The following is a 27,154-nucleotide window of genomic DNA, read 5'->3' as shown; positions in this document are numbered from 1 at the left end:
AGGCACATGAAGATGGGTGACATCCCTACCAATGGTTTTATATTGTAATGTGATTCATATTGTAGGATGATCTTTGTTCAACTGTAAAAACAGCCAAATCTTAAAATAAGAGCACAAAGCTAAAAAAAAAAAAAAAAGTGTCCTTGCATACTAATCACCCTGCTGAAATATTGTTCAGCTCGCGACATCACTTCTCGTGCGTCTTTTTGATCGGAGAGCTGCTGTCGAGCTTGCTGACGTGATAAGGGCTGCTCTCTCCCTCCCTCCCTCAGAGCAGTGACTCACCTGCACTCTGATCTATTCCCAGCGAGGGGCTGACAGTGTGTCTGGCTGCGTAAGAGAGGGGCAGTCCTCCAGCTTATGTGATCCACACAATAAAGAGCATTGCAGCAAAACAGGCCACTGGGTAAATGACTGCAGATGGTCTGCAGCTAAGCGCCATCAGCTCTTATTCTAGGATATGACTAGTAGTCGCAGGCACCAGAGAAATACATGTGTAGTATTCCTATTAAAGAATAACTTGGTTAAGGATGTGTACAATTATAATTATAAAAAATAATAAGATAATAATAAAACACTTAGGTATACTGCATAACTAAAATATGCTCAACTCAAAACAAACAGAAATGATCATCCAACAAAACAGGCTGTTTGGGACATATTTTATATAAATAATAATTAAAAAATATTCATTGGAAAAAAGAAAGAAAATAAACCTAAATGGAAATCAAAAATCCCCAACAGGTCAGTGGATCTCAAGGCTTCAGTCTGTCCACAAACCAAACACCTTCCCTTTCTTCCAGCTCTGTACAGCATGCATTTTTTTTTAAATGTTGGTGGTAGTAGAGTACTATCATAATTATTCTCATCATAGATCTAAATATAGAATTATTCATAACTTTTGCCATCTTTTTTTTCCTCTTTAATTTTTTACACATCACAATGTGTCTTTAAAACTGCCATTAGGGTTCTGTAAAACCAATAATAGTCAAAGAAACAGTAGGTTGGGTATGATGGGAAGGTGGGGGTACAGGGGTGATGGCGTTTGTAACGTATGGTGCAACACTTGGCCCTCCTAGGAGGATGAGAGGATGGAGAAGGGAAATGACTAGATCAGGGGTGTCCAAACTTTTTTCACTGAGGGCCACATACAGAAAAATCTACGAAGGCCGGGCCACTTTGCAAAAATAACACATGTATCAGGACATGTAGCTGCTCTGATGTTTAGTTTCATAGTGTCTTCGTAAATTGTAATCCTTCTTCACGGCAACACTTTACTTGCACATTAAAAAGATACATCCCCCCTCTTGTTAAATGCCATTGATACACCCAGTGTTTTCTGCTTTTACGTCTAATGTCCAGCTTGGTGAAAATAGTAGCCAGCTGAGATCCCGCCCCTCCAAGGGGGATCCGGGGGTATGCCCCCCCGGGAGACTTTTTTAAGTTTTTAAAGTGAAATGCATGAATCTGGTGCACTTTGAGAGGGAAATTAAGAGGCTAAAGCTGAAGAATTTTGTATGAAAAAAAATGTAAACACTGTGTCAGATGAATTAGAAGCTATTGGAGAAGGACACATGGATTTTCCATTATAATATTAATTTAAATTAAAATATTATGCAGGGTCCTCTGGGATGGCCTTGGTGCTCTTTTTTTTTTATGGGACATATTTCTCTGTAATATAATGAGTGCATTTAGATTATTTAAAAATTAAAAGGGCCATATTACATTATATTTTTAAAATGTGCCAAGGGCCAATCAATCAGTTTTGACACCCCTGCACTAGTGGGTTAACTAAGAAATGCAAAAAAAAAAAAATCAGCCGCGGGCCAATAAAAAGCGGGCCGCGGGCCGTAGTTTGGACACCCCTGGACTAGATCAAAGAACTGGATGACAAGAGCTAAAAAGAGCCAAAATATGGGAGAGAAAAAGACCCCAGAACAAAACACCATCTTCACAGCCTGTGCCTCAGTCTCAGAGCAAAAAGAACATTTCATGCTGTCCTCCTCCTCCTTCCCATCACTCATTCCGCATCTTCAAAAGACTTTGCAGGCCAGTGGTCCAAGGAGGTATGGGGGCATTAACGTCAGCAGGCTTCCTTCACAACTGTGAGGACTCCGGACACAGAAGGACAGGGACAGATCAACCTGAGAGGAAGAGATGGTGACAGACTATAAACACACATCTGGTGAACTTGCTCTTTTTTTTAAACTTTATTTTATTATTAATTTTATCCCCATAAGGTATTACCGTAGTAACAAGTATTCTTCCTGAGGTCCACGCAAAAGATTACACAAAACATTCAACATTACATTAATACTTCCGTATTGTCAATAAAACAAAGAAATATGTAAAAAAAAGGTTAAAGGCCTACTTCACCGGTTGGAATATGAAGGTGTATTGAACTCGGAGATCCTATGAAGTATAAATGTGCAAAAAAAATTGAAATCGGATCATCCTAGCCTGAGAAAAGGCAGAAAGAGTGTTTTATGGTCTCACTGTCTAACCCTACATTTCTCTTTCTGTGATGTCACTTTTTTTTTTGCACATTTATACTTCATAGGATCTCCGAGTTCAATACACCTTCATATTCCAACCGGTGAAGTAGGCCTTTAAGTACTACTGTTATATTCACATTTCCTTCTTAAAAACGTTTGAGAAAAGCAAACCATGGACACCAGTGTCACTCTAGTGTCCCCACTTAGGTAAACGCCACAAATGTAATCCACATTTACATACAAACTATCATACACAGGTTAATATGATTTATTTGGACTATTTGCAATTTTTAGTTTCTACTTAAGACTGATCTCAATTGTAATCTCTGTGAAATGCATCACATTTAATGACCGAAACCGAGTTAAAAGTGGATAGATAATATACAACAAGAAAGTTATTGGTGCCGTTAACATGGAAAGAGATCGACAGGGGGAGAAAGAGAGACAAACATCCCACAGCCCACTTTAGCTCATCCGGGGTGAGTCATCGCCAGAATAAATGAACACAGCATCTCCTCTGCAATGCACCCAGAACAAACAGCCTCACGCTATGAGTGGTTTGTACGTGCGAGAAGATTGAAAGAGCAAACTGTGGGTGGTAACTGGAGAAAGAGGACAACCTGTTAAATTGGTGGTGTGCACTTGCAGCATAAATCTCACTTCTTTGACTGAAAGAGGGGATGTTAACAAACCCACAGAAGGTTATAATCATGATTACAGAGAATAGATGATGGCTTAAGACCCAACCAATCCAGATCTAGGTTTTGTAACTGTAAAGGAAACCGCCCATGTGTTTGCCTGGGGAATGGTGGTGAGTCATAGTGCTGCTGCTTTATGAATATCAACACAGATTCCCGCTCCCCTCCCTGGTTTCCTCTTCCACTCCTCCTCCTGCCGGACATTCATCTCTAAGTCTTTGTCTGTTTGGACCTTTCTCATCTCATCCCCTTTTATCTTTCCATCTGGATCTGCTCTAGCCCTCTCTTTACTCATTAATCATCATAATCTTGTTCCACTACTCCTGTATTAAAAAGGTGCTCCCTATGCATTTCTGGTGCAACATTCAGTTACATAAGTCCACACTCACCAGGTGGGTTGTTGCAGAGGGAGGAAGGGGAGGGGGTCATTGCTGTTTGCAGGTGGAGAGCTTGCGGATCTTGCTGGCTGTAGAGACTCCTTTACGTGAGGGGTTAGATGAGGAGGAGGATCGGCGCTCAGCCTTGGCCTTGCTGTTCTGTCCCCCGTCCGTCCCGTTCACACAAACTGGCTTGGCCATAGCTGGACTCTGGTCTGCGTGTCCCTCATCCAGATCTTCTTCAGCTATTTGTCCTAAAGAAACACACATTAAGTCAATACAAATCCCTCCCACTTTCGCACAGTGCTGACTCGAGACGCTTCATTGAGCGAGCGGGAAGTAAAAGCTCAAGCGTGCACGCTAAGGGGGTAACATGGATAGAAATAACCGCAGACCTGCTGCTGTAAAAAATAAAATAAAAAGTAAGCATGTTTTTGTTTTGTTTCTAAGAGGGGACGTTTAGAAGGCTAATTTGCCAGCAGCATCAGCAAAAGGTCAGGTCAGGCAACAATGAGGAAAACAAGAGAAATAGAAAGAGCAAATCTTTCAAGTGAAAAATTACACCCCAGCCTCCCACACTGAAAAAAACAACAACAACAACAACAACAAAGAGGGGAATATTAAAGAAGATGAGACGTAGTTGCTGCTGAAGAAAATATCAGGTTAAACCATTTTCATTCATATGAAGCATCTTCTGTGTGACAGTGCTCAGCATGTGTGGGTGTTAACCCTGGAAGACCATTCACACATTCAAAACCATATCAACTGGCTATTTTTAGATCAATCACATTCTGCAGCTCCATTTGGTTTTTATGTGGGACACCAATTCTAGATACACAACATCGACTAAATGCACGTATTATTACCAGATGTTGCCTAGCAACAGATAAAGGACCTGAATTCTGGGGGAATTGGATGAAAGAGTTGGGAAACAAATGAAATCGTATATAAAGATGCAGTCATTGGGTCATACTAAAGTCCTTCAACACTGGTGAAGTCTGACAACAAAGCTAACCACTAGAGACATCTTTCCTAAATGTAAGTTAAACAGGATTCGACATGAGGTGTAGCCTGTTCCTCTGAATCTTTCACTTGTTTATGGATTCCTCATACTGCAGAAAACAGTCAAGCAATCAGAGCTTAGCTTGTGGGATTAAGAATGGGTAAGTCATCTTCTTATATAGCTACCCATCAACCTCCATTATGAGCAGACAAAAAAAACTGAACAAAATGTCAGGCTAAAGGAATTAATGAAGTGAAATGTATTTAAATTCAGTCTGACTGTCATGCTGCATGATGAGACATATTTCTACGAAGCCTTTGGTAACATTATTGTGTAGCAGTTTTTGTGAATCGTGGAAGTGACACTTTCATTTTGTGTTATGTTGGACTGAACATAATTGAACAGGCTATGCAAAAACAAATGGTTTGTTGTTAAAAAAAAACAAAAAAAAACAGACACATCGGAATCCATCTCAAGTTCAAGAGTTAAAAAAGTGGGGACTGACCTGGCACTGTGAAGTCCTGAGTGTATATGATCTCATCCTCTCCATCGTAGAGCTCGTCGTCGTCCTCCTCCGTGTAGCCGTGCAGATCCTCCAGGTAGGGCACCACCGTCATACTCCTCCAAGGATCCCTGCTCTCTGCGCTGGCAGGGATGGGCACAGGGGGCTCAGAGGGAGGGTGTTTCTTACGCACCCAGCTGGTAAAGGGACGAGCATGGAGAAAATGTTATCAAATCAACTGTGAAAGATTTTTTTTCTAAATACCTTTTGTAGCTCAGAAGTCTCAAATATATGTTTAGTTTTTTTATATATACCATTTTGGGATACATGCTCTACAGTAAAAATCGCTCACTTGTGTTGCCTTATGTGCTGTATGGAAAACCTCTTCACAGGGTCGTACTCGAGCATTCCTGAAAAACAAACATAAAAAAAAAAAAACATTAAAAAAGGTCAATTGAATCACAACAATCTTGAACAGTGTCTCCAGCTCATATCTCATTCTGCCAAGTGTCTTAACATTAACACCACAGCAGTGAAGGGTCGGCTAATGGCAGAGAGGCGGTGAACTCATTCAACTAACATTCATTAATGAGTATAATAATCTCATTAATCACTGTGTGCCAAGACATTCTACGAAGCTTAAGGAGTCAATGAGGTACAGTTAGGAATCATCAATATGAGTAGCATAACATCTGTAATAATGTAATTAAGATTTTGTTCTTAAGTGTCCCCAGCTGAGGCTGGGGGAGAAGCAGAATGTCGGTGTGATAAGGCAGCAGTAGAGCAATGCCCATCCGCAGTTGATAATAATGTAATTGACTCCCAGCAGGCAAAAAGGATCAGCATGCACAGTGCTGATAGTCGTGCTGCGACTGCTGAAGGACACCTTTTGTGGCACTGGGCTTATTTTAGACCACGGAATTATGGACCGACTATCTCTTCTTAGGTGCTGCGTCATCACACACGGACGTCACATGCTCACACAAAATGGAGGATGGAGGCTTGGTGAGCTACATCAGCACCACAATGCGTCCGTTTTTTTGTGCCTGTTCTCATTTTAACATTTAATTCACCGTGATAGAAATGTTCATAATACTTCCATGCGAGTCGTTTTAAACATGGAAATAAAATATTTTCTGTTTGCAAAGTAACAGAGGAATTGCAGCATTTAGTATTCAGCTGCTGGCTCCAAATCAATGGTAACTATGACGTCAACAGCTGGAGGGATTTCTACAGTTTGGAGTAAGCCTCATCTGCCAAGTATTCAGTGGATTTCGATGTGGCAGCACCACCTACTGGCCGTACACAGGAAAGACCAGACTGCAGGGAGAAGGGACTTGTTTTTTAGTTGCTACTGCTCTAACGACATCAGTGACCAATTCAATCTCAAGGTGATTACTTTCTAGCGACTAGTTTTCGGTAATGCTGTACAAACTTGCATTTTATCATTTATATTAAAAAAAAATAAAACAGACATTAGAGAATATGCGGCCAGGCCAAGGCCTTGATGATAATGTATGATTTGGTTAAAACCGTTTGCTCAGTGTTACACTCACCTTGCAGCAAGTCCGAGAGAAGGGGTCCACACTCCTCGGGAACAGTGCAGTCTCCTTTTCCAATGTTTTCAAATAGCTTATAGATGTTGTCTCCCTCAAACGGATACAGACTCGTTGTAATGTTGTATCTGAATGGTAGTAGGAGACAGCAAATACTGTTTAAATTACACTGTAAATAGTAACCACATACAGAGATATTTAAAATGACATTAAAACTGAGGATCTGACTACTCACAGTGTTACTCCAGCAGACCAAATGTCCACTTTAAACCCTGAAAAGGTGTCCAGTCCATTGGCTATCTCGGGCGGCTGGAAAGCCGGAGAGCCCTGACTGGTGCGACATGTGTCATCGTCTGCAAATGGGTGAAGGGCCTGAAAAATAAAGTCAGAGTAATATTAGTAAGATTAGTAAAAGGACTGTATGAAATGAGTTGATAATATTTCCTTCAACACTATATACACCAGAACCACAACTGTGATACAAACATAGAACAGACATTGAGGAATAAGTAGGTAAAAAAAATAAAGCTCTTGAAGGGCAAACACCATAACACTGCAGCCTGAGCTCACCTCTGCTACCCCCAGGTCGGAGATTTTAAGAGTCCCGTCTGTGGTCAGCAGCAGATTCCCTGGTTTAATGTCTTTGTGAACTATTCCCTGGCTGTGCAAATATTCAAGGCCATCTAAGAGTTGGCAAAAGTACCTGAAAAAAGAAGCAGAGAGATTGATGGATATTGGATACAATTAAAAGGAGTAAAAAGGTTCCATATGATAAATGGCATATCGAACCATTTATCAATGTGTTCAGTAATTAGTACATTGGCTTCAATGGCTTTTGAGTAGTGACCAGACATTCACACAACTTATGGTCACTTATTGTAACAGTAGAGGCCCTGCAGTCTTCTTGGATCTAAACTTAGGCCTGAAGCAATGGCCGCAGAAAGGCTCAAAACTAAATATAGCTGAGAGGCTGAGAAAAAGAGGGTGCAGGGGGGGAGAGGGAGAATAAAATAAAGAGACTTGCCCGTGAGCTTGAAATACTGGAAACCTTTTTTCTGGGACGCTGTCCAGCATTTCTTGCATCCCACAAACGCAATACTCCATCACCATATACGTAAATCAGGAGTTAAGGTGATTATCCAAACCAAAACAAACAGGTCATTTAATAAAGTGAGCCAATTATGAGGCTAATCACTAGCAGACATATTTAGCAAGAGAAATAACCCTCAAAAACATTTACTGTCAAATCAACACTCAACGTACATGCACACTCATAAGGATATATTTTCTGCTTCTCTTCATTGTAGAGCACGTCCACCAACTGAATCACATTCTTGTGTTGGAGTCTTCTTAGCAGCTGTATCTCCCTATGAATAAACACAAGAACATGCAAAGGATTCATTAAGAAAAATGTACATGAAAAGGAGTGTCATATCATTTCATAATGGCCTTCGTCTGCTGTGAATGCAAGGTAAAGGCTAGGTGTCATACATCAGCACTCTGCACTAATATGGCACTGTAGCACCACCAACACAAGTATATTTAATTACCGGCATTTTAAAAAGCCATTCAACAGGGGCGATAATTGTTGGCGACTCAATTAATTTCATAATTCCGTTGATGCCGTCTTGCGCTTCTCTTTGTATAATAAAATCTAGTATGTGATTCAGTGACAACTAACAGAATTATGTGAAAAGACAAATGAGACTCGACATGAAGAAAGATAGACTGACATCACTTCGCTACCCAGGGAGAAGAGGTTTAAATCACTAGCACGGCAAACCCCCCCAGGAGACTCAACATTCATCAGAGAGCTGTGAGTGGGGGTGCTAATGAATTTGGATCTGGATGGGAAGAGCACAAAGTACAAACCACATTCTTCCCTAGACAGACAGACATACAGAGACATACACACACACACAGGGCCGCCCATAAGGGGTAGAAAGTGTGAAAGCTTTCTAGGGCCCAGCCACTTGGGGGGCCCATGGTCTTTGGAAGCCAAGAAACTACCTAGATAACCTTTATTTTTAGATTTTTAGATATTTATGTCAATATCAAAGTTGGGTGTTTACACAGAGCTGCGGCTCTGCTTAAGGCCATTTAAAAAGCAGTAAAAAAGCAGAAATGTTCAAAATGTTTCAGATTGAGCACAGCGGAGTGTAACTGTTTCAAACATAATCCATCCTATAAACCCTTTGTGTGCCAAATGGTGACAAGATTGGGTTTTGATATTAAACAGTTTTGTCCGGATTATATTTCCCGAGTCGTTCCTGCTCACGGAAAACACATCTAGGCCTACCTGCTACTTGTTTCTGGGTGTGGTTGTGAAAAGTATTTGGACCCCCCCACACACACACACACCATTTTGCAATAATTACATAAACTGTTTTGGGGAGAAAAAGAACGACATGCTTGCGGCTTGCACATACTATTCTCTGTGACGGTTTTAGTCAAATAACATTCAACAAGATCAGTCAGTTAAACCGACAGATATGTCCCATGTGTCTCGTTCTTCAGTTTGAATGCACAGCTCATTAAAATAAGGCCGTGAAAATGGTGCCCCTGGAAGATGGCACACTGTTCGACTCCATTAAGTTCCTTTCTTGGTTCCTTTCTTGACACTGGTTAAAATCATTTCCCTCCTCCATAGCGTCATAGTTCGCAGCTCCACCCCAGCTGTATGTGACATCATGACAGGCAGCTCTATATGATTGCAGCAGAGGTATGCCTTTCCCATTTCATCAACATTGCAGATTTGGAAACCCTGACATTCCTGACGTCGACAACAGACTCAATTAATATTGTGTCTCTTTAAATGCATTTGGAAACGCTAAAATATAAAAATCTTGGTTCTTACTTTGAGATTGTTTACTGCCCCTCCTTCAAACACATAATGTAATGTATCACACAATAACAGGTCAACACTGTAAAGGGTGTGAGTCTTTGCCAAAAATAAATAAAATCCTGACCCCTGCAGTGCTGAAGCGTCTTTTTTTTGTTACTATGGCACCGACAGTTCACGAGTTGTATCAATCCTCTGCCTTATACACATTCTTACTTCTGAGAAATAGATATCCTGAGCCTATAGTCAATATTTTGCTTTTACAGACACACAAGCTGTTACTGCTAGAACACTGCACTATTTCAAAGACACAGCTTCCTCATGCACACATTGAAAACATGGCCGTGATTCAAATATGGCAAGGCATAATGAAAAGTCTCGTTTTCAGCTATTCCTCGTCTCTGCTATTTAACACCTGAACAGCTAACACATGTGACATGTCAGAAATGAAGCAGACCAAGCAGCATCTGTACCACAGCTTTTTTCCATAAAACAAATCATAAAACTGAGGCGGGCTGCAACTGAGGCACAATGACTGCTGCAGTCCAGCCGCAGTATCTCAGTTTAAATCTGTGCCGCGGACGGACCCAGTGTGTGGAGGGCCTGCAGGCTGACAAGCTGAAAGGATTCAGTGATACAGCAACTACTGTTGCAACATCAACAACTTAGAAAGCCCTCCATCTTCACTGTGCTGGAAGAGGTGCACAGTCGGTCTGGTTTGGAGTATAAGCGTGTTAATGTGCGCTTCTGTCATTCCAAACAAGGACACGGCATTCTTGGGAGTGTTGCCGTAGAAACAGGAGTGGCATTGCTTAATCAACGCCAGTAAGAACAGGCCCATCCCTATGTTAACCCCGTAAAAACAGAAAGTGTTTTGCAGACAGGAATGCTTAACAGAGGCTGAATGGGGAGGCTGGGGGATACTATGGCATCCACACAGCGACAGGCCTTTACAGGCTCCAGCTTCCTCAGACTGGGAAACATAAGGCCTCCACCAAGTGATACAGATGTAGAAAGAGAAGAGGCACATGGAACATGTGGTGTTATTAAAGCATGGGTTCAACCACTGTCGTAGGGCTAAAATATAAATATAGACACACATCTGAACATGGCAGTTGTTCATGTACTTCTTTTCAAAACTGCGCATAAACACATACACTTCGGTTTTATTCAATGCAACACTTTACATACAGTAGAATAACTGTGTTTGTCAAAGACTTTAAAGTTACCCGAAGCATTGCTTTAAGTCAATTTCCCGCAAAGTCAGCATGTTAATAAATGGTGCATTAGGCAGTACTATATGGCTGCAGGGATCCAGTGTAGACACTCACGGAGCAGATGATAGGCTGTTTTCAGTATAAACTAAGTGTAAACCCCATATTTTGGGAAAGACTTCAATGAAGTTAGATAGCTGATGAATAAAGCTATTCTTACCAATTATCACTGAGCTTTGATAGTTCTGCTGCCGTTTTGACTGCGGTCTAAAAGCTCGCCATCTTGCAGCTCTTCACTGTGAACTCATTTTGACAGTTTTCTAAAGCTTCCTCTATAATTAGCACAGGCCCACAGCGAAAGGCTGGAGTAATATTTAATAAACCTTGTGTGATTAAAACTTCTGATACCCACCAGGAAACCAGGGATGTATTTTTTTTTAAATATATAGACATGAAAGCCAAATTGCAGAGGCATTTGGACAGAGAATAGGGACAGGGAGAGAGTATGGATGAAATGAAAGACAAAGTCCAACACTGTTAATAGAAAGTATTTCTAATAATTAAAACAAAACTTCTAGAGATTACAATTGCATATCAGCTTGGTTTTGATTTGTATAACCGACTCCACAATGTGCAAATAATAATCCAATTCATTCACCCTGTTTACAGCAACCTCATTTCTTGTCTATATGACGTTTACAAAAGTGCTTTATTGCAAAATGTTGAAGATTACCTAAATTACTTAAGTGTGTTAACTCACTGTGTGAAGCAGAGGTTTACACGTGTTCCCTTCTTTACAATGGACACTTTCTGTGGTGTCCTGCTCTCTATCAGATTTTAATACCGAGCCAGCCAAATTTTTATGAATAGTCCTCAACACTTTTGAGGACTGATGGAATGGTATCTGCTGAAATGGGTGTTGATCGCTGTACGGTTCTACATGTTTGCACTGTATGCTTGATTTTTTTCAAACACAAGCCTAAAGAGCTATTATCTTCCAGTGACTTAAATCCCTAATGTGATGCAGCAATGCAAGTGCGTTTTAGGCAGCACACCCTAAACAGTAACACACTTCGTGGTCGTGCACACTGTGGTCAAGAGTGTTAAGAGCGCATTTCTCACCAAACTCGACAGTGATTCTAGTCAGAGACGCAAAAGACATGGGACCTTCAACAAGAAGAGGTCAGACAAGAATTTAGGTGATTCTATGAAATGTTGATGCATTTGACAGGTTTGACTAGCTTTGATTTTGAGAAAGTAAATCTAAAAATGATTTTTGTATACTGAAAATAAAATATCATGGCTGCTTTTTACTTCAGATTTCATATGTCAGAATAAGAAAAGACAAATGCCCCATCAATGTTGTCTAGTTCAAGGGATATGTGGGAATTTCGGTAGGAGATGCAAGTTGAGAGCTGTGCACAGGCAGTGATGGTTGAGAGAGTGGGACAGGCATTATTAGCGGCTATTATCCAAAATACACTAAACATTAGCATGCAAAAGTCACAGCATGTCACTTGTCACACATGTCAGGGTGCAGAGTAAAGAGGGAGATAGGGGGTAAAAAAAACACTCACTTTTTCACATTGGCTTCTCCATTGGGAATCCTCCTCAGCTTCTTCTTCTTCAGTATTTTGACCGCTCTGCGACAAAGCGTCTCTGAGTCCAGCATCTCTTTCACTTTGCCATAAGATCCCTCCCCTAGAAGATCCCCCATCAAGTACTTCCCTATCAGCTTTGCCCTCTTCCTCCGAGGCTGGTAGATCACCTCCGTGGAGTCAATGCGATGAATGAAAGTATCGATCTCCATCAATTCCGATTCATTTAGATAGTCTAGATGATGCAGCTCGCTGGCACTCATGACTGATAGTTTGGCAGCCTCAAGTTAAGCCTTCTGTGCAAAAATGTTTGCAAATTGTTATGGTAGCTGATGGAGAGTAATCCACTGGTAACCTCCCAGCTCTGAGCTGAGTGTTATAATTCCACAAGATGGAATACAGATAAACTACAAAATACTGAACATGGGAGAGGGAGTAATCAGGCCTGAGAGGAGGTGTGGGATTAATCCCAATTTGTAAACATTAGGGCTCTTTTTCACTTGCCAGGTGAGGACAGAGGTGAAGAAACTGTTGGGTCCAGTGCCTACTTAGTGCTTTATACTGTGCATTTAGTACTACATCGATGACAAGTGCAGTTGAACAGGAAAAAGAAAAGAAAACGAGAGGCTTGATCAAGTCTATATGAATTCAATACCATACAGCCTTAGGTGGAGGCAACCAGTCCTGCTTCAAGGCCATGCAGCATAGCATTTCTGTCAAAGGTCCATTCTTCATAGCATAGTTTTCCTCTGGACACGAATGTGTGTACAACTGGACTGGATCCAAGCAGCAGAACTACAGCCAAACGCATGCAGCAGTATCAGCCCAGTCTCTGGTATCGGCTCCTGGAGGTCGACTCGGCCATCCAATCTGTCCAACCGTCCTCAGATGTCCTCCATGCCACCACGGTTCCTACAGCCTTGTTCCTAGAAGCAACGGGTCATTTAAAATGTAATCGTAAAAGTACACATGGCTTTGGCTCGCTTCTGAGCTAACGTAGCTCTGTATGGTAAACATCCTGTCCAGGCATCAACAATTGACCGGTTAACATTACTGGGTTCCAATTCTACTGCAATGATTTAATTAGAAAGAGATAACAATTTATACATGCACATATTTAGCACCCACGTTAAATACCAGTAGTACGCGAGATACGATGACACTGAAGTAGCTCAGTAAAACTATAAGTATTTTTTTTAATAGCTGACTGATAACTGTTAGCAAGATGATAAGCTAACATAGCACGTCTGCTTGAATGAACTAGCTCTGCAACATGAACTCACACTTTGAGGCTCCTCGATAGGCACATATTCAGCCACCATTGCTGGGTTTAACTCGGAAGCACGTTGAGCTGATTAAATGTAGATGAGGACTGACGGCGGACAACAGGGGAAGATAACCGAAACGTCGTCACACAACTGTAGCTAACGGTGCTTGCTTACGCAGCGAGAGCTAGCCAACTTTGACCAATCGTTAAGATTAGCGTTAGCCAATTTCTCCTCATTTACCGACGAAGTGGCGTTAATATAGGTATCGTGCATTACTCCCTGAATGTTCTGCGTCATGCTCACTTAGTAGAAAAGGCAAAGTATGTTCTGACATCTAAACAGCCCCATTACAAAGGAGAAACAAACCAGACACATTCGAGGCTAACCGGAGTTCAGCCGTTCAGATCCAATGGAAAGTGCTAGCTAGCGTTAATAAGCTAACTAGTTAACTCCTGGTACTGGATCTCACCTAGATCCATGTGAATCTGGTTTCCAGTGAATATTTTTAGATCTTCTTGGTGTGTCCGTCCTTGGTGAAGCAGTGTTATTTTTAAATAAACTCAGGTCCAGCTATATATCAGTAAAATTGTCTGACTCTTCGCGTTACTCTTGCCACTCAGGTTGTCGCCATCTTGTTTACCTCCCCCCACCACCTCGCGCTGACAGCCCGTACTTTAATGCGTCAAATCAAAGTTTTCTCCGCCTTCACACACATGCAGTAGTCTACGTATTTGAGGAACGAGTGTCAAAGCAGTTCTGACAAAAAATATTTTATGCAGGGATCTTTTAGGCCTTTTAAATTGAATTCGATTGTTCAATATATTGCTCGCTCGTAAATTACAATGGATATTCCGTTTGACACCCCATGGCTACTTCTTATGTTCTCGCATTTATAAAATAAAAATGTACATATGTTAATTTGAGGTGGTAACATTACCTTACCTCTGACCCCTCACACTACTTGGAGAACCAACTTGTCAGGGATCCTTGCTTTTCTGTCTTCTAGCCTATTGTTAATGATATTTTTTAGGTTTTGGATTGAGTTTTGTATAAAACAAGCAACGTGGTTTCATCAACACAGGCTCCAGGGAGTTGCAACACATTCCTCAAATTTCTGGCATTTTATAGACCAAAGGATTAATCTATAATGTAAATCTTCCTGCCACTACCCAACACACGCCTTGATTTATTTACATCTTGCAGCGGCTTGAGTTGCCACTGATCGATGCTGTGGCCAACACCAGAGTGGCTTTTGCTTAGCTGGGATTTTGAAGTTATATTTATCTTGAGTCGCCCCCCAGAGAATGGCAAACTGAAGATCTGATTTCACTGATCTGTCACACTAACCACTGGCCACTCGAGCCTGGTCAGCTCTACTTTAATGAGTCACTGATGTCCAGAGCCATACAGAAAGTAATACTGTTGGCATGTGTCAACATGATTGGATGCATATTGCATACCTGCATAAACAAAGCGACTTCATCTTAGCACCTACTTATAATAATAATAAACCGTTAATATACAGATAAGTACAGTAGTTATAAGACATATCAGTGGCAACTCATTTCAGTAAATGGCCATTTAATCTTTTATTGTGAACACTGAACAGTGACATATCACAGGAAGCAAACATTTGTTATAGCACAGTGAGGAAGATACTCAATGCAATAATTATAGAGATGATTGTGTACTAATGCAGTAGTGTGTTATTTGGTTGGGGATGCAAAGTCAAGTCAGGCATTGAAAGTGAACAAATTGTATCAAACTAAAGTTTGAATTCATCATGGAAGTCAGGCCAAGCAGGTCTATGTATTTTAAGTTTTTTCAGTATATAACTGAAATGTAACAAAACAGGTAATCAATTATTCAAAGACATTTTTTCTTTCTTTTACCATTTGAAGGAAACACAAATTAAATGGAAAATCTACTAATCGTTCAACTAATCTCCAACACAAACATACTTCAAATTTAAAAATTTCTCTTGTGCAACAGTTTACATTTCACGACTGGACAGAGGTGTGGTAGCTGCAGAAAACAGCTATTGAGTTATGATAAACCAGAACAAGTAAAAACAAAAAAAGTCCTTTACTTCAGTAATATGGTCTCCGTGGATTATTCTGTGGAAATAAAAACAGACAAACACTAGTTTCAATTCAAATAGTAAAGCAAAGGACACTTGACCATTAAACAATGCGTAAGGATGCTGTTATACATTAGCATTAGCTTATTTTTAATTGGTGTAGGTTGACAGAAAATTGTAACGGCAAACTATAAACACAATGAAAAAGATGTTACCAGTGGATTGGGCCTGAAGCGGTAAGCAAGCATCATCCTCTTTCTAAAAGCATCATATTCATCGTCATTCCTTGTGAGCGTCGCTGGACGCTCAACTCCAAATCCTCCTCCGTTTACAGCGGTAGTTCCCCTAAGAGAGGGATAGAGCGACAATCAGAATCTGTTTACCTTTTCATGTCTGTCTGGTAATTTGAAAGCAAATTAATTTTTAGTATACCCTCTGTCCATCAAGATAAATTAAAACTAGGGCTGTCAAATTAACGCGTTAATTTCGATTAATTAATCACAGAAAAATTAACGCGATTAAAAAAATTAACGCAGATTAATCGCACTTCTATAATGCCCTTTGACCCGGTGCAAAAGTGGTGCGTAGCTGCACCGAGCTGCACCTGAAGCAGACACAGCCCGTGCGGGTGAAAGGGAGAAAAGTAAAGAGAGAAGCAGGGGGCCGAGGGCTCTATAGACGGTTTAATAAGCATGAAGGTAGGAAGACATCTTACTTTATTCTCCGCAGCCAGTGTCTGTGCATTATTGATTTAGTGGGTGCAACAATGTAGGCTAGGTTCAAAACAGTATCTCTCAATCTTTCTCCCCGTGTCTCAATTTTGTTTGCTAGCTGTCTCGTCGTCCGCGTAAACGTGTGTGTGTGTGTGTGTCTGTCTGTCTGTCTGTGTGCGTGCGTGCGTGTGTGTGTGTGCGTGTCTCTCAATATTTTTGCCTTTGAGTACTGCCTATGGTAGTGCAGCGCTGTCTGTTGTGGAGACAGAAGTTACGAGAGACGGAGAGGGAGAGTGAGAGAGAGAGAGAGCGAGAGAGAGAGACTAGCAGGCTATACAGCCGTTTATAAACAGGTATAAAAGTGTCATAAAAGTATGCGATTAATTTAGATTAATTAATCACAGAGCCTGTAATTAATTAGATTAATTTTTTTAATCGCTTGACAGCCCTAATTAAAACATTTCAAATATAAGTGTTTTTCCACAGGAGAGACATTATAAAGTGTCACAATGGACACAGGTCCAAGTAAAATTGTTGGTGGATATAAACCCAGTATTTCCGTGACAATTAATAGAAAAAGAAACATCTACTTTTAACCGTCATGTTGATGACGCATATGACGATAAGTCAGCAAGTTGGAAACCGAAATCTGTCCCGAGTTTCCGAGTTGTTGTTTCGACTTGAGCAGTCTTTTACGTGCATTTTCCAACTTGGAAACTCGTTTGTCTGATGTGTCCGATACCACATAAATGCAGCATTAAGCCGCAAATAATCTTGCTGTTAACTATGCAAATAAATTAGCATGACGACATACACGCATATCCTGCTTCCGTTCGAAGCGTTGGTTGCGCACATCCTCAAAAATAACGTTATGCATCTGTAGGTCCATTAACTATGATAAATACGCGTTGTATGTGCCATACGTAGTCAAGTATGTACACAAATACATTAACTACGACTATGCAAACACAAGGTTGAACAGAAAGTATATTGACGACTTTACTTGGAGTGACATTATTTTTTACTGTTATTAAAAAAAAACTTGTAAACTAGTATACAGTTACTTACATTTAGTAAAGAAAAAAAAATCATGTTTAGAATAGAGATGATGAGTCACAGTGAAAATCATTTAAAAAAGGCAGTTAATTGATGGATGTACTGTTTAAACTGACAGAGAGGAATACAGCTGAATATGAAGGAAGGGGCAGACAGTTGGCATGACATGACATAAAAACTTCATTATTATGACACAAAAGAAAGGCAAATGAGCTGAAGAAGAATGCTCACTTGTTGACAGGAGCCTTGATTCCCTGTCCCTCATTACCGAGACCTTCACCCTCCTTCCAGCCCATCTTCATAAGCATCCGGAAACCAAGATTCTCCACCGTCAACTTAAACTCTTTGTATTCTGAGTAGTCTGGGTCTCGGCCCTCCTGCAAGTCAAGAAGACTAAAGTTGTACATTCAGGCCATTTATCAATTAAGTGTAGAACCACTTCACTGCATTGTCCCTTTCTCCTGACATGCAAAAGTTTAATTTTCCCCAGGAAGGCATTTCTCTTTGATTTGTTTTATTCACCATAAAATCAACTGTGTAATTGCAATCCTGGGTCCTATGTGACTGCTGACTTTCCAATAACTTCCCATGACTCTTGCACAGAACTCACACGAAATTACAAAATCTCTATTAACATACTGTGCTGTTTTTCTAATTTTAAGAAGGGATTAAGAGATTGGTTTCCACAACAGTGCCAAATTGTGTTAAACAGACTTTCACAATAAACAAGCGGTAAAGGCAGTCTCCTTCTGGCAATCCCTCAGGAGGAGCTAAAGGAATTTGCGTCTGGGTTGCTCTGCTGGCTGTTACCATTGTGCCCCCTGACCTGGATAAGCAGCTTGAAAACAGAGGCATGGCTGGCTGATTGCAATCCTGTTTACAGATATTTCCAAATGACCCTGGTCCCACTAAACTGTGTATGGAAGACATTCAATTACTGAAAGCCACTGCTAATTACCCTTCAAATGTATTAGGTGTTTTACAGTATTCATAAGAGATTATGCATTTCATTCCGAGTACACAATACACCTCTTAAAATGAACAATAAATGACCCTCAAGAACAACTATTTTGTTAGTTCGGAAACCTTCTTTCCTCTTTCGTTCAACTCAAAGAAGTTTGCAATCTTCATTTACCTCTGAAATTGAGATCAATGGATAATGACAGTCCTAGCAGTTATACAACAGTATTATCCTGACCAGATTGAGCCATATTTTCTTAAAACTGCTGCGAACTTGATTGCTGGCCCTATCTCCTCCATCTTCAATCTTAGTCTACACTGTGGTTCTATCCCAAAGTCATGGAAATCTGCATTTGTCCTTCCACTTTTAAAAAGCGGAGACCCTTCGGTTTTAGATAATTATCGCCCAATCTCCAGACTGTCTGTCTTGGCCAAACTGCTTGAGTCTTTCATAAATGAGCAACTAAAACATTTCTTATCTGACAACTCTTTTTGAATCCCACTCAGTCTGGCTTTCGACAAGGACATAGTACAATTACTGCTGTAACCTCAGTTACAAATGATATCTTACATACTTTAGATAACAAGAAGTCTTGTGCTGCTTTATTTATTGACCTTTCTAAAGCATTTGACACTGTGGACCATCACCTTCTCCTGCAGAGATTGCAAAGTATAGGCTTTAGTATCACTGTATTAAGCTGGTTCACTAATTACCTGAGTGGTAGAACTCAGTGTGTGGCATTGGATAACTGTACCTCATCTTTGCTGGAAGTAAAAATGGGTGTCCCACAAGGGTCAGTTTTGGGCCCCATTTTATTTTCCATTTATATAAACAATTTAGGTAGGGACTTAAAGGGACACTGTGTAACATTTTAAGTAAGTTATTAGCTAGAATCAATATCCTCATTCATAAATATGTCCTCATTGGTGTAAAATCACCTCTGCCAATAATCTGAATTATCTTCCTGAGTGGAGAATTCCAAATATTAATATTACATTTTGTACATTGAGCAGGCAAGTGTTATGGAGGAATCCATGTTTTTGGAATGTCATCAGGTGCATTGTTTAGAATTTAGAATTATTCTTGTCCTTGAAGGCCACTGTAGCTTCTGTTATTATTCAAAAGGGTTGGGGTTACCCAGGGAGCGTTGCATTCTAGAACTTTCTAGAACTTTCTTGATGATGTCATATTACACAGTGTCCCTTTAAAGCAAACAAAGATTCATCTTTACGCAGATGATACCATTATGTATACATCTGCCACATCAGTCAGTGAAGCAATTACATATTTACAGTCTGCTTTTAGTGTAGTACAAAAATCTCTGGTAAGCTTAAAGTTGGTACTAAATGCTACAAAAACTAAGTAAATTATTTTTACCCGTTCACGCTCTCCAATAAACATCACTTTAACAACTCAGGATGGTACGATAATAGAGAGAGTATCGTCTTATAAATACTTAGGTATCTGGCTTGATGATAAGCTGTCTCTTGGGGTCCATATTGTGAGCCTTTAAAAAAAAATCTTAGACCTAAATTAGGTTTCTTTTTTCGCATGAAAAAGTGTTTTCCTCATTTAGCAAGGAAAAGGTTAGTGCAGAGCACTTTCTTATCAGTATTAGATTATGGTGACCTCATTTATATGCATTCTTCCTCATCGCTATTAAACAAACTAGATGTAATTTACCATTCAGCCCTGCGCTTCATCACAGGTGCCCCAGCTAGAACTCACCACTGCATTCTGTATGAGGCTGTACAATGGCCCTCCCTCTCCCTTAGAAGGAAACTACATGCACTGATTTTTATTGCGAAAGCACTAATGTGTAAACTACCCCTTTACATTTCAAATTTGCTTTCCTTCCATAACAGTGTTTACAAAACAAGGTCATCAGAATATATGTTATTAACCACACCACTAACAAGAACTCTTGCCACAACTGGGTACAACAGCTTTCTCATCATATGCACCAAAGGTCTGGAATGAACTTCAAGGAATGACTGGAATCACTCCCACCACTCAGTAACTGTAAAAACATGTTACAATCAGCTCTAAAAGAACACCGCAACTGTTTTTAACCTGATGCCTTTTTTTTTTTAGCTGTATGTATTAGCTTGTTTTTATATAGCCTGTTATGAAGTGTAATTTTAGCATTATAGTGTCAATTGTGGTGTACTTTGTTTGTGTGTGTGTGTGGCCTTGTGCAAATTCTGCAACTTCTTTTCTACTGCCTGTCTTGGCCAGGACTCCCTGTGAGAAGAGTTACTGTAACTCAATGGGACCTTCCTGGTGAAATAAAGGTTAAATAAAATAAAATAAAAATAAAAATCCTTCCAGATTATGATACAAAACAAGTGAATTCAGAGGAAAAACTGACCTTGAGAGCCTTGAAGGTCTCCATGAACTTTTCCAGCTCCTCAGGGGGCAGGAAGTCACCAATAAAGTGTTTCCCTTTACCCATATCTGTCAGAGATTCTGCCCACTCTGGAAAAGAACAAGCAAGATTTGGTTCTTTTTCCCTTTATCTGGATATGAACTGATTATCAAGAATCGACAGCTGCCAGTGCTGCAGAGGCAAGAACACACTTTCCACACTGATGGTCAGCCTTACCACGGGTCTTCTCCATTTCCATGTGTCTGAGCCGATGCTCCCAGGTGCCCGCCTGCTGGTCCACTTCTTCGTCGCTGTCGTATTCATGTTCGTGTTCCCTCATGGCCTTCTCCCACATAACCTGCATGTCTGCCATGGCACGCTTGTGCTTCATGATCATGTCATACATCTCTTGCATCTATAGTGTGTGACAAACACACAGTGAGCAACACATATATTAGATTACAGGGCAGATAAAGCCTTAAGTTATGGTATGAATCTTCACTTTATACATTTAGTTGGCATTTTCCTACCTCTTGTTGTTCTTTGAGTTGAATCTTCTGTTCCTCAGATAGTTCTGTCACGCCAACCAGTCCATGAGGCTTCCCTTTTTTATAGCCAAGATCTCTCAGCTCAAGGGCTGGAACAAATTTCACCACAAACATACATTAATTATTGGATTAGCTGATATCGTTGTCGACAAGTAATTAAAAAAAATCCATAGGTCGAATTGGTGTAATTTAATTCATATGTATAACGCCAGCAGTACACATTTATGCACAAAAATCACAGTTTCTTCTACGAGTGTCTCCAAAAACATATTGGCAATGCCTTCTAAAATGGTTGCACCAAGTTTAGCTTTTATGTTGATAACTATCCTGCCCCAAGATCAAGAACAAACAAACAAAAGGCATATGTGCACATATTTGTTGTATGTAAAACACAAGATCGCATACCGGAGATAGAGGGTGTTTTAAGGTCTGGAAGATTCATCTCTGGAGGAATAATGACAGGAGGAAGAGGCAATGCCACTTTGTCATCCTCAGACCCCCATCTGCTCTTTCTCTTCCGTTTCACAGGCGGAGTTTCCGCCTCCTGAACGTGGGTAAGCGATGTAGGGTTGGGCGGGGGTGGGATGGCTGTAAATGCCCGTGCAGGCGGTTGCTGAAGCTCAGTCCTCGATTCAACCAATGGAGGTGAAGAGCTCTGGGAGGCCGCAGCTCGATACTCCTGTACTTTCTCTTTGTAGAAGCGGTAGGCCGGACTTTGGTGCTCATATAAAAAACTGACGGATGGACAGCAGAAACTTTTTGTGAGGTGAATGACACAGCTAAAACTAACCAAATAAAACTAGGCTTAAGGAAAAACTGGTCTAAAATAGTAAAAATCTATAAATGATATCAAAGTGGAGTGTCTTAATAAGCGTTTACGAAAAGTTGATAGTCAAATATAAAAAAACATAGTTAAAAAAAACTGCCTTTTTTACGGTCTACACCATTTGATAGGACTGTGTTGGTGTGGCCGTTCCCAACGCTCTCCATGGCAACAGTTATTGTTTATATAGAACTTTCGGGCAGAGAATTGCTGCGATTGGTTCAAAATACTTATTGTGTAATAAGAACCAGAGCCTAGCCCTACTCATCTAATCCAAATTTCTGTAAAGTTTATCAAACTTAAGTGTCAATACCTTTAATTTTTTGGATCGAAACATTTATAAGCCTAACTCTTTCCAGATGCTTACAATCATCACTAACTCCTCAAATTACATAGTTAAAATAATTTTGTGGATATGGATGTACAGGGGCTTTTAAAACCAAACAAAATGGTAAGATGAGTTAACAGACACATAAACAGTGACTGACCTGAAGGCAGGGTTGTCTCGGTTGTGCTCAGCAGCGATGGCTTCCACCTCGGGACCGCCCTCCGCCACAAACCTGGCCAGCTTCTCGGCCACCTGCTGGGTTTCTGCGTCCACTGGGGGGGAGACTTTAAGCAGCCTATCAGTACTGGGACTCAATTTCACACTACTACTGTACCGTACCGTACTCAACTGGCCCTCACACAGCACCAGTCTAGAGCCAATAGGGGATGAGAAGAGGAAGGAGCAAGGGGGACAGGGATTGTGAATGGGGAACTGTTTCGATGTGAGGCTTTTACTGTAACAAATTAAGCCCATATCAAGCCCAGAGGCTACGCTACATACAGTATGCCGACATTGTGAAAATTGTATCTGCCGGTTCAATGTTGTGCATAATTACGAACTAGAAGCTTTGCTTTATCTCTTAATATGATTTAATCATTGCCAAAATAGTGTATATCACAGTTTAGTAGCCACAGTCCAATCAAAAACCCTGACATGTACCAGTATATTTACAGCCAAAAATAAGGAGTAATTTTGATGGTGAACCTCATTAAAACTAGAAACAATTATGTATGATGTTGTTGTCTTGAAAGCAAGTATGCAGATGATTTAATATTCAGAATAATTCTCTCAATACTATAGAGTCACTCAGGTTAGAGACCTCAGAGAACGGTCCCACAGGTATGTTATATTACATTTTAATGAAACAGACAATAAGGGTTTATTCAGCCAATAATATCAGGTAAAAGTGTCTCCAGTTAACAGGGAAAGTGGAATGGGTCCTTTGCTCCAACAGTTGTAGTTTAGTGTAGGGAAATACTATAATAGCTAACTTACTCTAGTTGCTGACACTAACGCGCCCCACACACATCCTGCGTCTACCTCTGGAGCGCGTCGCTTTACCTTACTGCTGCCTCTCTCGGACTTTTCTCGGACACACATGCAACGTCTCAGCAGCTGCTGCTGCAGCGCTGCTTCTAAAAGCCCTATCTTTCTACATAGAGTTTTCATAGATAATTCCCATTAAAAATGAAGTTCTTTCATGTCATCTATGATGCATATGATTTATATTGAGTCTGGACAGTAATCCGTGCGCCCCATTGCCATTTTTTTTCTTTTTTTTTGCCATATTTTCGCTTGTTGGTTTATAAGTTTTATTTTGAAGGGGACACACCAGGAAATGGTGAAACTACAGCGAAAGCTGCCAGTATGAAGTCAATATGACTCTCAGCTGAGTATTTCAAAAATCACTTTACTGATTTATACGGGAGAGAGAGAGGGGGGTGTGGTCGGGGAAGAAGAAGGCCGTAGACACAGATAGAGCAACGGAAAACTGTTGCGCTCATCATGATCTTTTTTATTTCTTCACTATATTGGATCTCTATATGTGTCATTTATCCAAAAATGAAATGCCAGAACTAATTGAAAATTAGGTTTTAAATCCCTCGGATTTTGATTGCACAATTAAATCGTGAAATAAAGGGATTATTCGCGTATACGACTGAGGGATGTTTTATTTTGAAATAAACACACCGGGTAAACGTGTAACTAGAGTGAATGCTGCTGGTATGACTGTCAACAGAGTATTTCTCTATCAGTTAAAGCACAGAGACGCGAGAGAGACGCGCTGCTCTCAGAAAAAAATAGGCGAGCCTCCTGAGGTGAAGGGGAGCGGCGCTGCAGACGTGCCTCCGACGCGCCTCAGCAGTGCGTCTGAGGTTGGATGTGTGCTCGCTCTACGTTGATTTCACAGTCTGTGACCAAAAGTCAGACGCAGACGCGAGGTAGAGGCGCAGTAGAGGTAGGATGTGTGTGGGGCGCGTAAGGCTGGCTAAACAAAAGGGCTTGACAGAAGGCTCCTACCCACTTAAATGCTGGAAAGTATATTTGAAAAGTGACAGTTATATTGACATACTATCTGCCCCTTTTGAAATGTCATTTTAGTTTAATATTTTTGAGGGAAGGTGCGACACAGATAAAAGCAAGATAAAAGAAAGAGTGTGAGGTAATCTTACCATGTTCTGAGGTCTTGTCATCTCCTAGCAAATCCTGTCTTAATTCTGCAACTCTTTTTTTGTAGTAGAGATACTCCAGGCTGCTTTTATCATACAAAAATCTGAAAGGCAAAGAGAAAAGTGGAAGTTTTGGATGAGTTTAAAAGTAGTGTAAGAGCCTATAAATCTGGCCACACTGTCCTTCAAACTTACGAGAAAATGGGATTGTCCTTGTAGTCCTCCTTGGCCTTTCTTTCCAGCTCAGTTCCTCCCTCTGCCACAAAAGAGGCCATCTTGTCGATAATGAGACAGGTGTCTGAATCCTCTGGGGGAGAGACTTTAAGCAAGCAATGAGTACATTTACTCTAAGGGCACCTATGACAAAAATGCCAGTAAGAAGGCAACTGTGCCGCTAAATTACTCAGGAAAGATGCACAGAAATGCCATGGAGTTGTCCAGAGATACACTGGAAAACACAGCAGGCCTTGAATTACCTGTCATCTCTAAGTATCTGGAGTAATCAGGCTCTTCTTCCTCGTCTTCCTCATCTGGAGAAGAAAACACACTCGGTCGCTGGCTGAGAACAGGATTCTTCTTGGACTGCGAATAGCTCTTGAACTGATTAAGCATGCTGCTGACTCCAAGGCCAGGCCTTTTGCCAACAAGGATGCTCTTTTTATGCAGCACATTTCCTCCTGGTGAAGAAGTTGGTGTTGAGGAAGTTTTTGTGTCACTGGTTGAACCTAGAAAGTTATGAAAAAGGACACATTTAAAAAGAATAACTAGTATAAGCATTTAACATGTTTACAAAAAATAATAATCTGTTTGAACTGATGAGAACCATTACCATCTGCTAGATAGCAGGGATTTTTCTTAATCAGAACATTTAGCAGGTGATTAAAACAAACAAACAAGTAATGTAAGCTAACATTCACAGTCCCAATTCTAAACTTGTTTCCTTGCCTTTTCTAAAAACCTCTACTGTACAGCTATCATCTATTATTCTGTGTTCCAGTATTCCTCTTGTTCTGGTAATCTTCACTTTACAACATACTAGTAATATATTATGTGCAACAACAACAAAAATACAAAAACTTGACGGCGACCTGTCGGACAAAACTGTGCAGATCAAGGAACTTACCAGACCCATTGTTAGATTTATCCTTATGCAGCTTCATGAACTGCTGTAAGAAGCTTCCATCGTTTACAAACTTGTTTGATGACGGTCCCTGAGGACTGGGAACAGAATGGGCAGAATATTTGTAGGTCAAAGAAATCAATCACGCATAATAATTCTGACTGGCAGCAGCACCAGTCATTATTGTACTTCAAAAACAGAATCATTTGGGTTGAAGTATTACTGTGCCCCATCAGCAGGTAGAATTAGTTACCTTATAGGAAGGGGTTTGCTTGGGGTCTGAACAGTCATTTTTGCTTTCTCTGCCATTCTGGCCTCAATCTCTTTCTTCTTCTGAGCGATCAGCGTCTCTTGACGGAGAATATTCATGTTCATTTTGTTTTTCTGAGGCTGGATAGGCTTGGACTTCCATCCTCCTCGCCCTAATCAAGGATAGAAGAACAACATCAATAAGTGTGTAGACGGAAGACGGAAGTTAGACTCCTATGAAGATAAGTGTGGCACCCTATCATCATGTAATAATCTGACTGGATTGCAGACCTGCTAACACGAAATCCTATAAAAGACGAACAGACTCTGTGTGTGTGTGTGTGTGTGTGTGTGTGTGTGTGTGTGTGTGTGTGTGTGTGTGTGTGTGTGTGTGTGTGTGTGTGTGTCTGGGGGGTGAGGGGGGGCTTGGACAATCAAGTTGGTGAATGTAAAGGTTGTCATAACTGGTTAATCAAGTTAATAGAATGGAAAAGTTCTTATTTAAATGATTACACCAACTGCCTAGTTTTAGTTTATATTACCCGATAGCTAGTTATTGTTGCGCACTGGTTACGAGATGTCCTACGGATACAAAAGCTAACTGAGCTAGTGAACGTCAGCGGCTACCCCGGCTAACACAACTGTTTACTTAGGAGAGCTGCTACATTTTTAGTGTAAGTACCTCCGTCCGATTGACAGGACATATTTACCTGCATCGCTAGACTCCATATTCGAAGCAAGAGGGAAACAAAGTATGTCGAAGACAGCACTCACAGGCTACAATAAGGCCTTCAGCTGCTACCGTGGTAAAAAAAAAAAAACATTAGGTTTCGCTGGGGGGGAAGCAGTAACAAGACTTCCGGTCGCAATGTTTCCAAAATAAAAGGGCTTGAGTACAATAGAAGTCTCGCACAGCCAGACACCAGACACTAGTACAATAATTCTGCAATGTTTAGGCCTATGAGTGTATCATTATTTATTTTTAGTCTTTGTTGACAGCATCATTGTGGTGGTGGTTGTGTCGTTGTATTGAAATGCATTATACAGAGATATTTCTAACATTCTGGTCCCCATCATAGAACTGGACAGCATTATAGGATATTGAATTGTATCAGATAGCTGCAGCCTATCTAATATACACAGGTAGGCTAATTCAGAGTGAATATATCACTCTGGCGGCTATA

General features: G+C 40.6%; 2 protein-coding genes across 2 annotated transcripts; both read right to left on the bottom strand.

Annotated features, from left to right (window-relative positions):
* Window positions 1-648: 648 nt before the first annotated feature.
* On the bottom strand, window positions 649-14,194 carry stk11 (serine/threonine kinase 11). Its single transcript, XM_080033662.1, has 11 exons — window positions 14,023-14,194; window positions 12,265-13,211; window positions 7,915-7,998; window positions 7,656-7,745; window positions 7,202-7,334; window positions 6,867-7,003; window positions 6,632-6,759; window positions 5,428-5,485; window positions 5,079-5,272; window positions 3,583-3,824; window positions 649-2,144 (listed from the first exon to the last, which is right to left on the bottom strand). The coding sequence occupies exons 2-10, from the start codon at window positions 12,546-12,548 to the stop codon at window positions 3,619-3,621; spliced, it is 1,314 nt and encodes a 437-aa protein (XP_079889788.1). The 5' UTR covers window positions 12,549-13,211; window positions 14,023-14,194; the 3' UTR covers window positions 649-2,144; window positions 3,583-3,618.
* Window positions 14,195-15,133: 939 nt separating this feature from the next.
* sugp1 (SURP and G patch domain containing 1) lies at window positions 15,134-26,810 on the bottom strand. Its single transcript, XM_080034672.1, has 14 exons — window positions 26,681-26,810; window positions 25,975-26,143; window positions 25,725-25,819; window positions 25,078-25,326; window positions 24,797-24,920; window positions 24,605-24,705; window positions 22,591-22,714; window positions 21,685-22,013; window positions 21,262-21,368; window positions 20,969-21,146; window positions 20,735-20,841; window positions 17,634-17,779; window positions 15,849-15,978; window positions 15,134-15,670 (listed from the first exon to the last, which is right to left on the bottom strand). The coding sequence occupies exons 1-14, from the start codon at window positions 26,697-26,699 to the stop codon at window positions 15,644-15,646; spliced, it is 1,905 nt and encodes a 634-aa protein (XP_079890798.1). The 5' UTR covers window positions 26,700-26,810; the 3' UTR covers window positions 15,134-15,643.
* Between the last annotated feature and the right edge of the window lie 344 nt (window positions 26,811-27,154).

Source organism: Ammodytes marinus, assembly GCF_949987685.1.
Source record: "Ammodytes marinus genome assembly, chromosome: 9".
NCBI lineage: Eukaryota > Metazoa > Chordata > Actinopteri > Uranoscopiformes > Ammodytidae > Ammodytes > Ammodytes marinus.
This window is presented reverse-complemented; position numbering and strand designations above follow the sequence as displayed.